The 12,764-nt window shown below is 34.5% G+C and overlaps 1 protein-coding gene across 5 annotated transcripts in view; it reads right to left on the minus strand.

Annotated features, from left to right (window-relative positions):
* Nucleotides 1–404: 404 nt before the first annotated feature.
* The window catches only part of SLC16A12 (solute carrier family 16 member 12), a 115,701-nt gene continuing 103,341 nt past the window's right edge, over nt 405–12,764 (minus strand). For 4 of the 5 annotated variants that reach the window (XM_074295814.1, XM_074295813.1, XM_074295817.1 and 1 more), the window contains 4 exons: nt 10,444–10,587; nt 7,055–7,637; nt 3,144–3,403; nt 405–824 (listed from right to left, as the gene is read on the minus strand). In XM_074295814.1, coding sequence (XP_074151915.1) covers nt 565–824; nt 3,144–3,403; nt 7,055–7,637; nt 10,444–10,587 — 1,247 coding nt within the window. In that variant the 3' untranslated portion in view covers nt 405–564. The remainder of the gene's footprint in view (nt 825–3,143; nt 3,404–7,054; nt 7,638–10,443; nt 10,588–12,764) is intronic. The other variant, XM_074295816.1, reaches the window with a different exon arrangement.

Genomic DNA, 12,764 nt, shown 5'->3' on the forward strand with positions numbered 1-12,764 from the left:
GATGGTCTGCAGACATGGACAGAGAGAAAGAAATGGGAAAAGAATAGGAGAAATGATTAAACTGGGGGTTCTATTTTGGATCTGGGCTAGAGTAGAGGTTCACTCAACCATAAGAAAATGTATGAAATCCTGTTTTCTACAAGTAGCATAATAAAGATAGAACAATCTGCTAAATATTTCAACTCACCCCTTACTGAGGAAGGTCACTGAGTGGGGATAAAGACATAAAATATCAAGAACCAGTTAGGTGTTCTACTTCTGCTTCCCAACAGAGCCCAATTATAAATATAATGTTATCTAGTCACTTTTCTTAGTATTACCTCTGTGGCAGAACTGACAAAAGAATGAGACTAGAATTGACCAATACATATTGGAAATAAAGAAAAACACCAGATGGATTCAGATTTCTTTTGTCATTTGCCTTTTTATATCAGTTATTTTTCCCTTATAAAAATATAATAGAGAATCATTCACTCGAGAGATCATGTTTCAGGTAGGGAATGAATCTACACGGTGGCCCCAGTTTTTATACTTGCAAATGTTTCTAGGCTCTATGGGAATTGGTCATGTGTGGTACCCAGGTACTCCACTGGTCATTATGTCTTCATCTTTGTGATCTAGTTCTCCTGCTACGGAATAAGCCACTGTTCCATTAGGCCAAAGTTGCAGTTTAGGGCCAGCATCTTCATCAAGAGATTGCACTTGGGATGTTTTCATCTTTTTTAGAAGTCTAGCAAAGCTAAGTAATATAGAGCTGAAGATCATTGAAAATCCACAGAGAAGAAAAGCTGCAGTGTAGCTGCCAGTGGTGTCAACCAGCCATCCTGGTAGGAAAACAAAACAAAATGTTGTCTTTATTAAGGTGTCAGTTCAATTACTTGCCCCTTCTTAAGACCAAATTTTTGCAATTACTAGAGAGAGTGTTACAATGGCCAAATAGTATAGAAAACGTAGGTAATTGATCTAAGCAACTTGCTTTAAGACACCAACTCCAAGTCCTAACCAACTTCTGTTCACCATACCATTCATTTCCCCATTCAATCCAAATCCCTAACAGTTACAACTTGGTAAGGGAGAAATTGTGACAAGTTGTAGTAAACTTGTTTTAACTCAAATTAATAGTGTTTCAGAATATGAGAATGGATTTGGGAGAGACAACATACAAGTTTTCATGGGAGTCTTCAACATTTATACATTTATCCCTCTACATTATATAACACAATTATAAGAAATATAGAGGTCATTGAACTAAGCAATTTGCTTTAAGCTGTATCCTGTAAGGCCAGATTCTTACACTCTAGGTCATGATCCCATACAAGGTCTCATAACTGAATGTGGACATTATGAAATCATGATCTATTATCAGTAATTATTTGATTTGTAAACTTATTTTGTATATCTATATATCCAGAGCCATGTAAAAATTTCTTGGATGAAAAGAGGTCATGAGTGGAAAAAGTTTAAGAAGTCCTATTCTAAGGCAAGGACTATTAATGTTTTTTTGTGTCCCAGGTCCTTTGGCAATCTACAAAAGCCTATGAATTCCTCCTCAGAATAAAGGTTTTACATGCATAAAATAAAATAAATTAAATTACAAAAGAAACTTTATTAAAACATATAATTTATTATTATTAGAATAATCAGATTATCAAATTGTTAATATTATTCTAAATTTCTGTACTGCCACATATTCAATCCTTATGTGAATATTGAAGAACAGGGAGTGGACACAAGGCAGAATCTGATTCGCAGCATCATACAAGGCAACTGATGTCATGGAATTAAGGGAATAAAAGAAGTTCTTAGAAATTTTTTTATAAGATATACAAAAATGAATGTATTTTATTTTAAAAACTATTCAGATTACCAATCTGAATTTACATTTCAAAGAAATTAACACTATCAAGTCTACACTAAAAGAAACCACCCTCCTTCAATACCATTATGGAACCAGCAATAAATATCTGGATCTGTAACTTATATTTACAATGTTGCCACCAAGCCCTAAGGAGTTAAATGACTTGTCTATGGCCAGACTAGTAATGTGAATCAGAGAGAGGTCTTTCTGACTCCAATACATGGTGTCTATCTGCTGTATTGCTTCAAATCCTTTACACTTAGAAGTGGTAATGGCAAAACTGTAATTAGTGTTTTTATTTCAATTCAAATACCAGAGTATTTTAGAATACTGGAGGGGACTTGAAATGGAAGATAAAGAAGCATTCTCCATGAAAGCCTTCAGCATTCATATGTATGTCTTCTGTATATTGTCTAACACAACACAGTATGCAAAATGACCTAAACTTTCCATGTACGTTGTTTTGTCAGCCACAGAGTTTACCCATGGTCAGTAGTGCTCCACGTACTATTTCTCCAAGAATTCTCATCCTTTTCATACACCTGATCTGTAAGTGTTCCACGAGCTACCTAGGAAGGTTGCTATTCTCTTTCTATACTGTCCTTCAGATAGCCTGCCAATTCAAATAATTTTGCCTATAATCTCTATCTGAATGACTCCCAAATCCACATTTCCAGCCTTTATTTCTTTCTTGAGCATCCTAGAAATTATATTAATGGATTTCAGAGGCAGAGAGAAGTTCGTTTCAATTGCATGATATTTTGAATTAACTATATCAGTCATTCCCTCCATCAATAGGTTTATACATTATTTATTATGTGTATAATTATTATACATTATAGATTATACATTATACATTATTAAGAATGAAGATAAAATTATAACATTATACATATTAAATAAAAATTATATGACAAAGTATACATTATATAACACTATATAACTATGTTACTATGTCAATATTTACAGATGTATAATGTGTTATAAACATCTATAAATGTGATGTGTGTGAGAGAGAGAGAGAGAAAGAAAAAGAAAAGAGAGAGAGATACAAGAGTGCTTAATAGAGTTTCCACTTAGTTTGAGTCTTAAGTTTAGAATGTCAAATTGGAAGGTAACCATTTCATGACTGTGTCACTTTTTTCCCCCTATTCCAAATCCTCTGCCCCCCCTCATTTTTATTCATTCATTCATTCATCTATTTATTTATTCAGTTCAGTATTGTTCGCTTACCAAACAGGTCTGATGGTTTAGTATGGGGGGAATATCTCTCTGTGAAACTGACCTGCAATAGGCGGGCTCACCAGGTATGGCACTGCATGGAGGAAGTACACCACACCCAGAGCTGATGACAAGGAGGTGGTTCCCACTACTTCAGCTGTCACTACAGGGATCAGGGTCACATAGGCACCATCAAAGTACCCAAAGGTACAAGAGAAAGGCACGAGCAGGGGGAAACTTTGGAGCATTGGAAGGAAGAGGTAACAGAGACCATCTAATCCCACAGCAAAGAGGTAGCAAACGTATCTGGAGTTCTTCAGGCACCTGTGGATTGGAAGAACAAAAGTGAGCATGGCTTGGACTAATGTCGCTCTGTTCTCAATGAGGAATTCCTTTTTTTAAAAAAAACTGAAGTGTAAACTATCAAATGCTGTAATTACTTCTCTAGTCAACTTCTCACATTTGTCTGTCACTAAAAACTTCAGTGCACATTCCTGTATTATCTGACCATTTCTCCTACTTTCTATATGTGTGTGCATAGGCAGGGCAGGAAGACTGAGGCATAAAAAAAGAAAGAGTTTTGCCATCCATTACTGACACTAGGAGTCACATCCTGTTATTATACTGCTACTAATGCTTATTACATACTGTTTTGCTTTCTGTTGCTTCATCTATTGATCCTATTTGAGTTAAATAGATGAATTAAATTAAATTCAACTCAACATACAATAATTGAGCATCTACTAAGTGCAGGGAAATATGCTAGATACTAAGAAAAAGAAGCCTACATTAGGAAGCCTACATTCCAGTTGAAGTATAGTTAATATGGATAGAACACATTAAGGTTCACTCAGCCTAACAATATCTTATTTTGTTTTCATAATAATTTTGGTAAATAGGAGTTAATATTATTCCTATTTTACAAACCAAGAAACTAAGGGACTTTTCTAAGGTCACACATCCATTGTGTGTCTGACACAAGACTTGAATGGAGTCCTCCCTGACTCTCTCCATTATGACTTTGGTGAGGGGGAAAGGGAGTATTCTATGTAATGTAACATGTCCAGGAATAAATAAATACAAAGTGTGTATAAAGTCAATATGAAACAATTTCAAGAAAGAAAAAAGAACTGAGAGCTAGGAAAGGTTCAGGGCAAGGAGGGGACTAATAGCAAGAGGAAAAAGGATGTTTTGTAGGCACTTGAGCTACATTTTAGGAAAATTAACTTAGTTCAATATATTTTATGGAAGGGGTCTCAAACATCTTAGTGTACTTTTAACCTATTAAAGGAAAGAAAAGTCTAGAAGTTGGGGCAGATAGTGGTGCAGTGGATAGAGCACTAGCCCTGAAGTCAGGAGAACCTGAGTTCAAATTTGGCTTCAGACACTTAACACTCCCTGGTTGTTGTGACCCTGGACAAGTCACTTAACCCCAATTGCCTCAGAAAAAAATTTGTTTTTAAAAGTCTAGAAGTAGAATAAAGAAGCTATATGTGATGATAGTCTGGCTGAGATCATCACTGGTTTGTTATTTTAGACTTCAAAACTCTCACAATCATGCATTCCAAGTCATTAAAGATTTAGTTCCCTTCTCCCATTCAGTAGTGATACTACCTTATGTTTGATACTACCTTGTGTTTAAGTGATACAGCATTAAATGAGTGAATCAAAAAGGACTAGTTTCAAATCCTCTAACAATTGTTAGCTCAATGACCATGGACAAGCCATTTAATGTTTTTGAGTCTCAGTTTCTACATTCATAAAAATGGGTATGTGAATGCTTAGTTCTTACCTAGTGGGATTGTTGAGAGAATCAAATGAAATAATGCATTAAATGATTTGTTAAACTTGAAAATACTATACAAATAACAGTTATTACATTGCTGTTATTATCATTACCATTCAGCACTCTATTCATTTTTATAATATGTTCCTATCTATTATTTCATTAGATCTTCACAATCACCCCAACTTCATGAAATAGAAAGGAGGGTTCCTCTTTAACTAAGGATAATTAGTAATAGAAAAAGATCACTGAAAGTGAATCTAGTCAAAAGAAGAAAACCATTTATTTCATAGCAAATAATTGGCAGGGATAATTAGATGTTTATCTTGAAAAATAAGGCTAAAATATTAAAAATTAGAATATTTTATCCGATTCCAAAGTTTAAATTCTTAACTGTATCTATACACTTATTCTTTAAAAGAGCAAAGAACACATGAAATATTCATTGTTTCTTTGGTGTAACTTTTATATCAAAATGATATGATAACACTATGTGATATTTTTCACTTTATGATTGCTCTTAACCATCTTTCTAAAGAATGATTATTACTGAAACAATATTTGAGAATTTTGTCAATTTGCCCAAGGGCCTCCCTTAATTCTTTAGACTCAGATTGCTCCTTGAAGTGCTTTCAACAATTAAGGAGATTTTATTCACTTTAAGCACAGAGGGATCTTTGGGAAAGGGAGAGGGTCAATTTAGTAAGTGAATAGCTTATTATTGAATATTTTTGTGTCATGGTGACTTCTGCTTCCCTAACCCTAACTGGCCTCCTAGGAAAACAGATCTGGTGAAGTAGACATACAACTGGCTTCAGAATTAGGAAGCACTTAAAAAGTTCCTCAAGCGGCTAAGCACATAGTCACTTAACCTCCAAATACCCCTGGCAACTCTTTTAGACTTTATATTGCTGGACAGCTGCTGATGTACATTGGTAAAAAGATAGTACAGGGTCCTGAATCAAAACAAAATGTAAATTTATAGCTCTAGGCACTAGAATACAGAATATTCAGATAATAAGGACACTATTATATATCCCTATGGAAAATGTGATTTTTAACAGATTAAATGACAAGTCACATTATTAAAAAGTGACAAAACTGATAGGAAGACACATTATGATGCAATCCAGTACCCTTTACATTAAAACATGTGACCTCTCTCTGGTGTTAAGTGGAGGTATTTATACATATACATATACATATGTGTGTGAGTTAAAAATAGAATGTTAGAATGAAATCACATTCTAGCTTACACTGGAGAATGATGCTAATTTTTTTGCTAAGTGATAGACATTAGAATGAGAAACAAATAATGAATCAATGAAAATTAGATAATTCTTAAATTCTTTTCCAAGAAGACTAAGATTTGGAATTTTAAGTTTTATTTTTTCAAGATAAATTTCCAAAAAACCCTTTTCTCTATTATTTTTTATGAAGTAAATGTTGGTCCTTTCAAAAATAGATTTGGTTTTAATGGCCTTTTTCTGTTATCAATCATTATTGGATAAAGGGAAACCTCTTGTGTGTGTGTGTGTGTGTGTGTGTGTGTGTGTATTATCTCTACTCTTCCTACCTTTTGAAGCTGGGGTTATTGTGAATATCTGATGACACAATGGATAGGAAAGTATTTTGTAATGAGTTAAATGTTGAATAATGAGGAAGAGAAGGAAGATGAGGTTGGTAGAAATGATAGTGCTGCTGCTGATGATGATAATGATGATACATATAAACAGAATCTCATGGAACCAAATAGAGGTTTTGCTGAAGTAGTAGTAGTAGTTGTTATTCTTTTTTCCATGGTTTGAACCAGTATTCCTCCACTCAAATTATATTTGCTTCTCACTCTTATACATGTTGTGGTAACTGAGACTCAGGGAGGTTAAGTACTTTTACACCATTCTTGCCTCCAAGAAGGCAAAGAGATCATAAGATTTAGAATTGTAAGAGACTTTGGAGATCATATACTTTAATTCCCTTATTTCACAGATGAGAAATGAACTGCCCATGGTAACACAGATATTATATAGGAAAGATGAACCTCTCATCTTACTCCAAAACCAGAGCACTTGCTATTATACCACAGTAACTGCCTAATACACCAAGGAGTTTCTCTAATGAGTACTTGGGAGAAGTAGATTTCTAGGTGTTCCCCAATGGACATGCAATTGTAATTTCACACATTTTACCTTCTGTCTGTCAGCCATCCAAAGGTAACATTGCCAACAATGTTAATCACACCAAGTATGGACATGAGAAATGCAGCTTGCTGATGGCTCACTCCAACACTCAGGGCATAAGGCACCAGGTACACGAAGAGAGGGCTGCAGCCATAAGCCATAAATAGGATGGATGTAGCAAACACCACAAAATCTGCTATGAGTAAGAAGTGGTATTCTTGCTGCAGGGAGCAGCACAAACAGGACTGGGTACATTCTTTAAGTAAAGGTGAGCAGAGGGACAAAGATGGTAAGTTCTCTTTTGGTGTTTTGGAGACAGAGTCCTGTTTGGGGAGATTTTTATGGTCCTCCTTCAGGGTGATGGGACGCATCAAGGCACCACAAACACAGAGGTTCAAAACAAAGCCTCCGAGAATGAGCAATGCCCCCCTCCAGGAGAACTGTTCAATCAGGAGCTGAACCACAGGAGCCAAAATAAAGGTCCCAATTCCACTCCCTGATGTAGCTATGCCATATGCAAGAGCTCTCCTCTTGTTAAAATATTTGCCCACCATGGCAATGGCTGGAGAATAGCAAAGTGCAAATCCAAGACCTGGGAAATAAAGAGAAATCTGTTAGGACTATCATACATAAAATCCAGAAAAACCCATGATTTCATCAGGATGGGGGAGCTCCCAGTGCAAGCAACTTGAGAGCCTAACTTCAACTTAGAGTGTTAGGGAGTTGTCTATGACACTGGATAGCTTAAATGACTTGCCTATGGCCACATAATTTAGAGATATTAATGGTAGGGCTGGAAATTTATTCTTTCTATTGGAGCAGCTAGGTGACACAGCAGATACAGTGTTGAGCCTGGATTCAGGAAGATCTGAATTGAAATATAGACTCAGATACTTACTATCTGTGTGACCTTGGGGATGTCCCTTAAATTCTATTTTTCTAGGATTCTGCACCTATAAAATGGGGATAATAATAGCATCCACCACCCAGCATTGTTGTGAGGATCAAATGAGATAATATTTGCAAAGCATTTAACATAGTTCTTGGCACACAGTAAACACTATATAACTATTAGCTATTATTGTCATTATTATTAATTATTATTGTATTTGTTGTTGTCCCATGGTGCCTTTAATTCAACCAGCAATGAGAAGGGACTTTCTACCAGATATGGGAAAGGAAGTTTTACCAGCTATGAGAAGGGAAGGGAATAAGCCTTTATTAAGCACCTATTTGCCAAACACTTTGAAAATATTATGTCATTTGATTATGCAATCAAATAGTTCGATGCAAAGCAACATCATGTGATAACTTTCTTGGAGTAAGCTAAAAGTGGCTTTCCATGTGTTCAAGGCCTTTTACAGCTCCACCTGAAAAAAACTCTTCCCAAGCAAAATCTAAGCATTCTTGCTAAATACAGTAAATATTCTTTTCTCAGGAAAGGAAATATTTTAAAACTATGATTCTAGAATTAAAAAAGAAGGTACTTAGTAAATAATATATTTACCATAGTTAGACCTAGGCAAGCTATCTGAATGATTACAGGAGAAGAAATCTCCTTTTCTTTTTGTAATTCACCCCGATTCCAGGGCCAGTACTCTACTGTGTTGTCTAACTACCCCAAAATAGCTTTTTCTCAATTTTTTCCTTAGATGATTCAGATATTTGCCTAATTCCCCACTGGACTTGGTCAAGAAAGAAAGCCTTGATGTTCTGGACCTTTCTAAAATTATTTTGATAAATAGAATACTTATTATTCTATACACTATTACACTAAAATTGAACAAAATTTTAGATTAGATTAGAGAAAAATCTAATCTATTGTTTGAAAGTAATAGTCTCACAACTATTTGGTCATGTATACATATATTGTATTTAATTTATACTTTAACATATTTAAGATGTATTGGTCAACCTGCCATCTGGGGACGGGGGAAAGAGGGGAAAAATTGGAACAAATGGTTTGGCAATTGTCAATGTTGTAAAATTACCTCTGCAAATATCTGGTAAATAAAAACTATTTTAAAAAAAAGAAATAGTCTCATACATATCAACTATAATTATTGCAATGGTCAACAAAGAAAGCCTTGATGTTCTGGAGCTTTCTAAAATAATGTGGATAAATAGAATACCTATTATTCCATACACTATTACACTAAAATTGAACAGAATTTTAGATTATATTAAATTAGATTTAGATTAGAGAAAATCTAATCTGATGTTTGAAAGAAATAATTTCATACATATGAACTATAATTATTGCAAATCTGTATTAGAAAAGGGTAAGGACCTGGGAAATATTTAGAACTTCCCCCCTTTCATTCTATTGGCTTGCTAATGGTCTAGCAGAAAGGTAACTGGATTTAGAGTCAGAAGATTTATGTCCTTAAACTTACTAACGGCATGACTTTGGACAGTTAATTTGTCTCTCTGTGTCATTTTCGTCATCTATAAATTCTATCCTCAAAGGGTTATTGACAAGAAAGCATTTTGTAAACCCTAAGGAATGAAAAAAAAGTATGTGCTCATTACTGTAACCATCCATTGGAATGGTTTTAACAAGGAATTGTTCTGTGGCACAACATCACACCATTAGAAAGAAAAATACTACACTACACTAAACTCTAGTGTCTAACAGCAGTGACCTCTTGATTATTGCTTGCTAATGTAGAAGAAAGAATTTAACATCTTTCTACATGACTGCATTCTTTACAATCTAACTTAGGCTACCTCCTATGGTGTGCAGTGCCTGAAAATAAGCTGTCCTGTCAGCTGAAAGTTAAATGGCTGTGTCAGCATTAGCTAGTTCATCACATTATCTCAATTTTTTCCCCTAAGAATTCTCAGCACAAAAAAAAGTACTGTCTTCCTACTGCTTAATACAAGCTGTTCCTTTTGAAAAAGATTTACCCATAATTATCCTCCTAAAGGAAGTATCCTTGAAACTGGGAAAATTCATATTAGCAATGTTTTGGTTACAGGGATATTTTTATTTGGTATACTTTAAAAAAAATTGAGATCTCTTACAGAAGCAATACATACATACACTACAAGAAGGATTTTTATTTCCTGGTAATAAAGCTTTAGAAGAACCCATCTACAGACTTGTGACTCTGTAGTTATCTCATTTTAATTCAGATAAGATCCTGTATATGAAGAAGTCAGTATTTAATTTTAATGATGCAATTGAACTTAAGAGATGATGCAGTATGATGAGGGTAGTACAATCAATAGGGACTCTAAGCTCTTTTTTTTAAACTATTAAATATGGAGAAATACCAGATTCTGAGTGGTTTATAGAAGTGACGGAGTAGTAGTTCATGAATGGCTTCTCAGGTAAGATATTGTCAAGCCATGAGTAATGTGGAGAGAAGAGGGGTGATCTGGAGTTCCCTTACCTGTAAGAACTCCAAGAGTGAGGTAGAGGTGCTTCAGGCTGGTGGCAAATGAACTCAGGATGAGACCAGTGGAGGCAAGCAAGCCACCCAGCATGATTCCCACTTGACAGGATAAGTGGTTACTGATAACACTCCCGAGCGGAGCTTCAAAAATAACAATAATTATGATCAACCTCAAGGTTTCAAGGGCACTTTAAAATGACAGAAGCTTTGCATCAACAGGACGCGTTACACCAAAATCTCATAGGATTTTCCAGAAAAACAAACTCATCTCTTGGCCAGGAAAGCTGATAAATTCTCTGGGTACTTCTGGTATTTTACATGAAAATAAATTTCTAATACTATTAGCAAGAAATGGCAACACAGGATTCATGGAAAAATGTTGGGGATGCTATATGATTATGCAAGATTATGCAAAAAAAACCATCAAGGAGAAAGCTTCAGTGTATTATCTCATGGTTTGGAGGTAGCAGTACTTTCCTCATTTGTAAATAAATCATCTACTCACAAGATTAATGTAAAACACAAATGAATATACATAAAGTAATTTATAAATCTTGAAGCATTATATATATTTTTAACAGTAGCATTTAGTTCAACTTTTATATTTTGTAGTATGATGTGAGAAAAGCAGTGGATTTGGAGTAAGGGGACTCTAGATTTGTTTAATATTACCTGTGTAACCTTGGGTGAGTGACTTCATCCCTCAGTGACTAATTCTCCTCTGTACATTTAAGGCACAGAAATGTACCTACTTCCAGGCTTGTTTATCCTGTTCCCAGGATAAAATGAGGTAATATTTGTAAAGCACCGAGCACAGTGTCTGGCACAAAGGGGGCACTATATAAAAGGTAGAGATTATTGTTATTGTTACTGTTGTTATTATATCTAATTCTCCTTCTAGCTCCAAATCGTATAATTATAAGATACAAGGTCAATAAGAAGTCAACCTTCAAGTCACCCAAAACTTCCTTCCCCAAAATAAATTGTTTAATAGGGATATATAGACCTTATGGACCATAACTAGTTGAGATTGGAGAAATAAAATTGGAGATTTTATTTATCTTAGTATTTTCCAAAATATTAATTTTTATCAAATCTATTTTTGTTTGTAGATATTGGGGGTATAGTTTGTTAATGGCAACTTTTGACATGCCCACATCTAATAAATTAATAAAATTAAAAGAGCTAATGCTTGATATTATACTTTTGTGATATTTAGTATATATAAATGATCATTCCCTCTTTAAATTTTTCATAGCACCTTTCTTGAACCTTTATTTTGCATTTAGGATGTTCTCTCTTTTACCATAACTTTTTGTAATCAAATATTTTTCTCATATCTTAAATTCAAGGTTTCTTTATATCAGTCTATCTCCTTTTATTTTTGTATCCAGAGTCCTTGAATCAGTACCTTGCATCAAATATGTGCTTAATAGAGTTTTGTTGAATTAAATGAAATTATACCACTGCCATGAATGTGGCCAGATCCCAATGTACAAGCCCAGGACTTTGACCAAAAGATTCCATTGGTAAATTTCACCTGCCTCTTTAACACAGTCCAAAAGTACAACTTCCATTTCAAGGATCTTTGCCAGCTTGAAGTTTTGTGTGCTGTTTGTGAAGACTCGGGACAATAAAATTTTTTTACTTTATCTTTACCAAAGCACCTCTGTTATGAAACAATTAGGATTGTCAAGACTACCCTGTGGAAAAACAAGTTTGTTTTTTTTATTTTCTATAAGACTGAAGTGTAATAGGTAAATGCCACAATTTATGAAGGTACCAACTCTCCTCATTTGCTAAACCAAACTCAATCATTGGTCATTATTTCAACTATATGTAAGCTCAGTAAAAAGGTTGATCATCCAGATGTCATTTTGGGGATGTATTTTCTTTTCTGAATTTATTTATTGTTAAAGTGTGATTATGTTGAATTAAGTATAGCATATCTTACTGAATGCTATATTGTGGAGTTTCCACTTCCAAATTTATTTTACTTAGTTTAATGCCTCAACTGGCATTCTAATCATTAATGGTAGCCAAGGGCTACATAGCCCCAAATAGACCTTTCTTGAGAATGTCTTGCATTACTAGGTATGACTGATATTATTCTCAGAAGTCACAAATCTCAGAGTTGGAAGGGACATCAGAGGATATTTAATCTAAGCTGATAATTAAACAAGTATCCCCTCTTCAACATACCCAACATCTTTTTTGATAAATAAATACATGAATGGAAAAACATTTATGAAGCACTCACTATATGTGTAAAGTATTGCTGAGAGCTATAAATATACATGGAAAATCAGAAATCATCC

Source organism: Sminthopsis crassicaudata, chromosome 2, assembly GCF_048593235.1.
Source record: "Sminthopsis crassicaudata isolate SCR6 chromosome 2, ASM4859323v1, whole genome shotgun sequence".
Classification (NCBI taxonomy): Eukaryota; Metazoa; Chordata; class Mammalia; order Dasyuromorphia; family Dasyuridae; genus Sminthopsis; species Sminthopsis crassicaudata.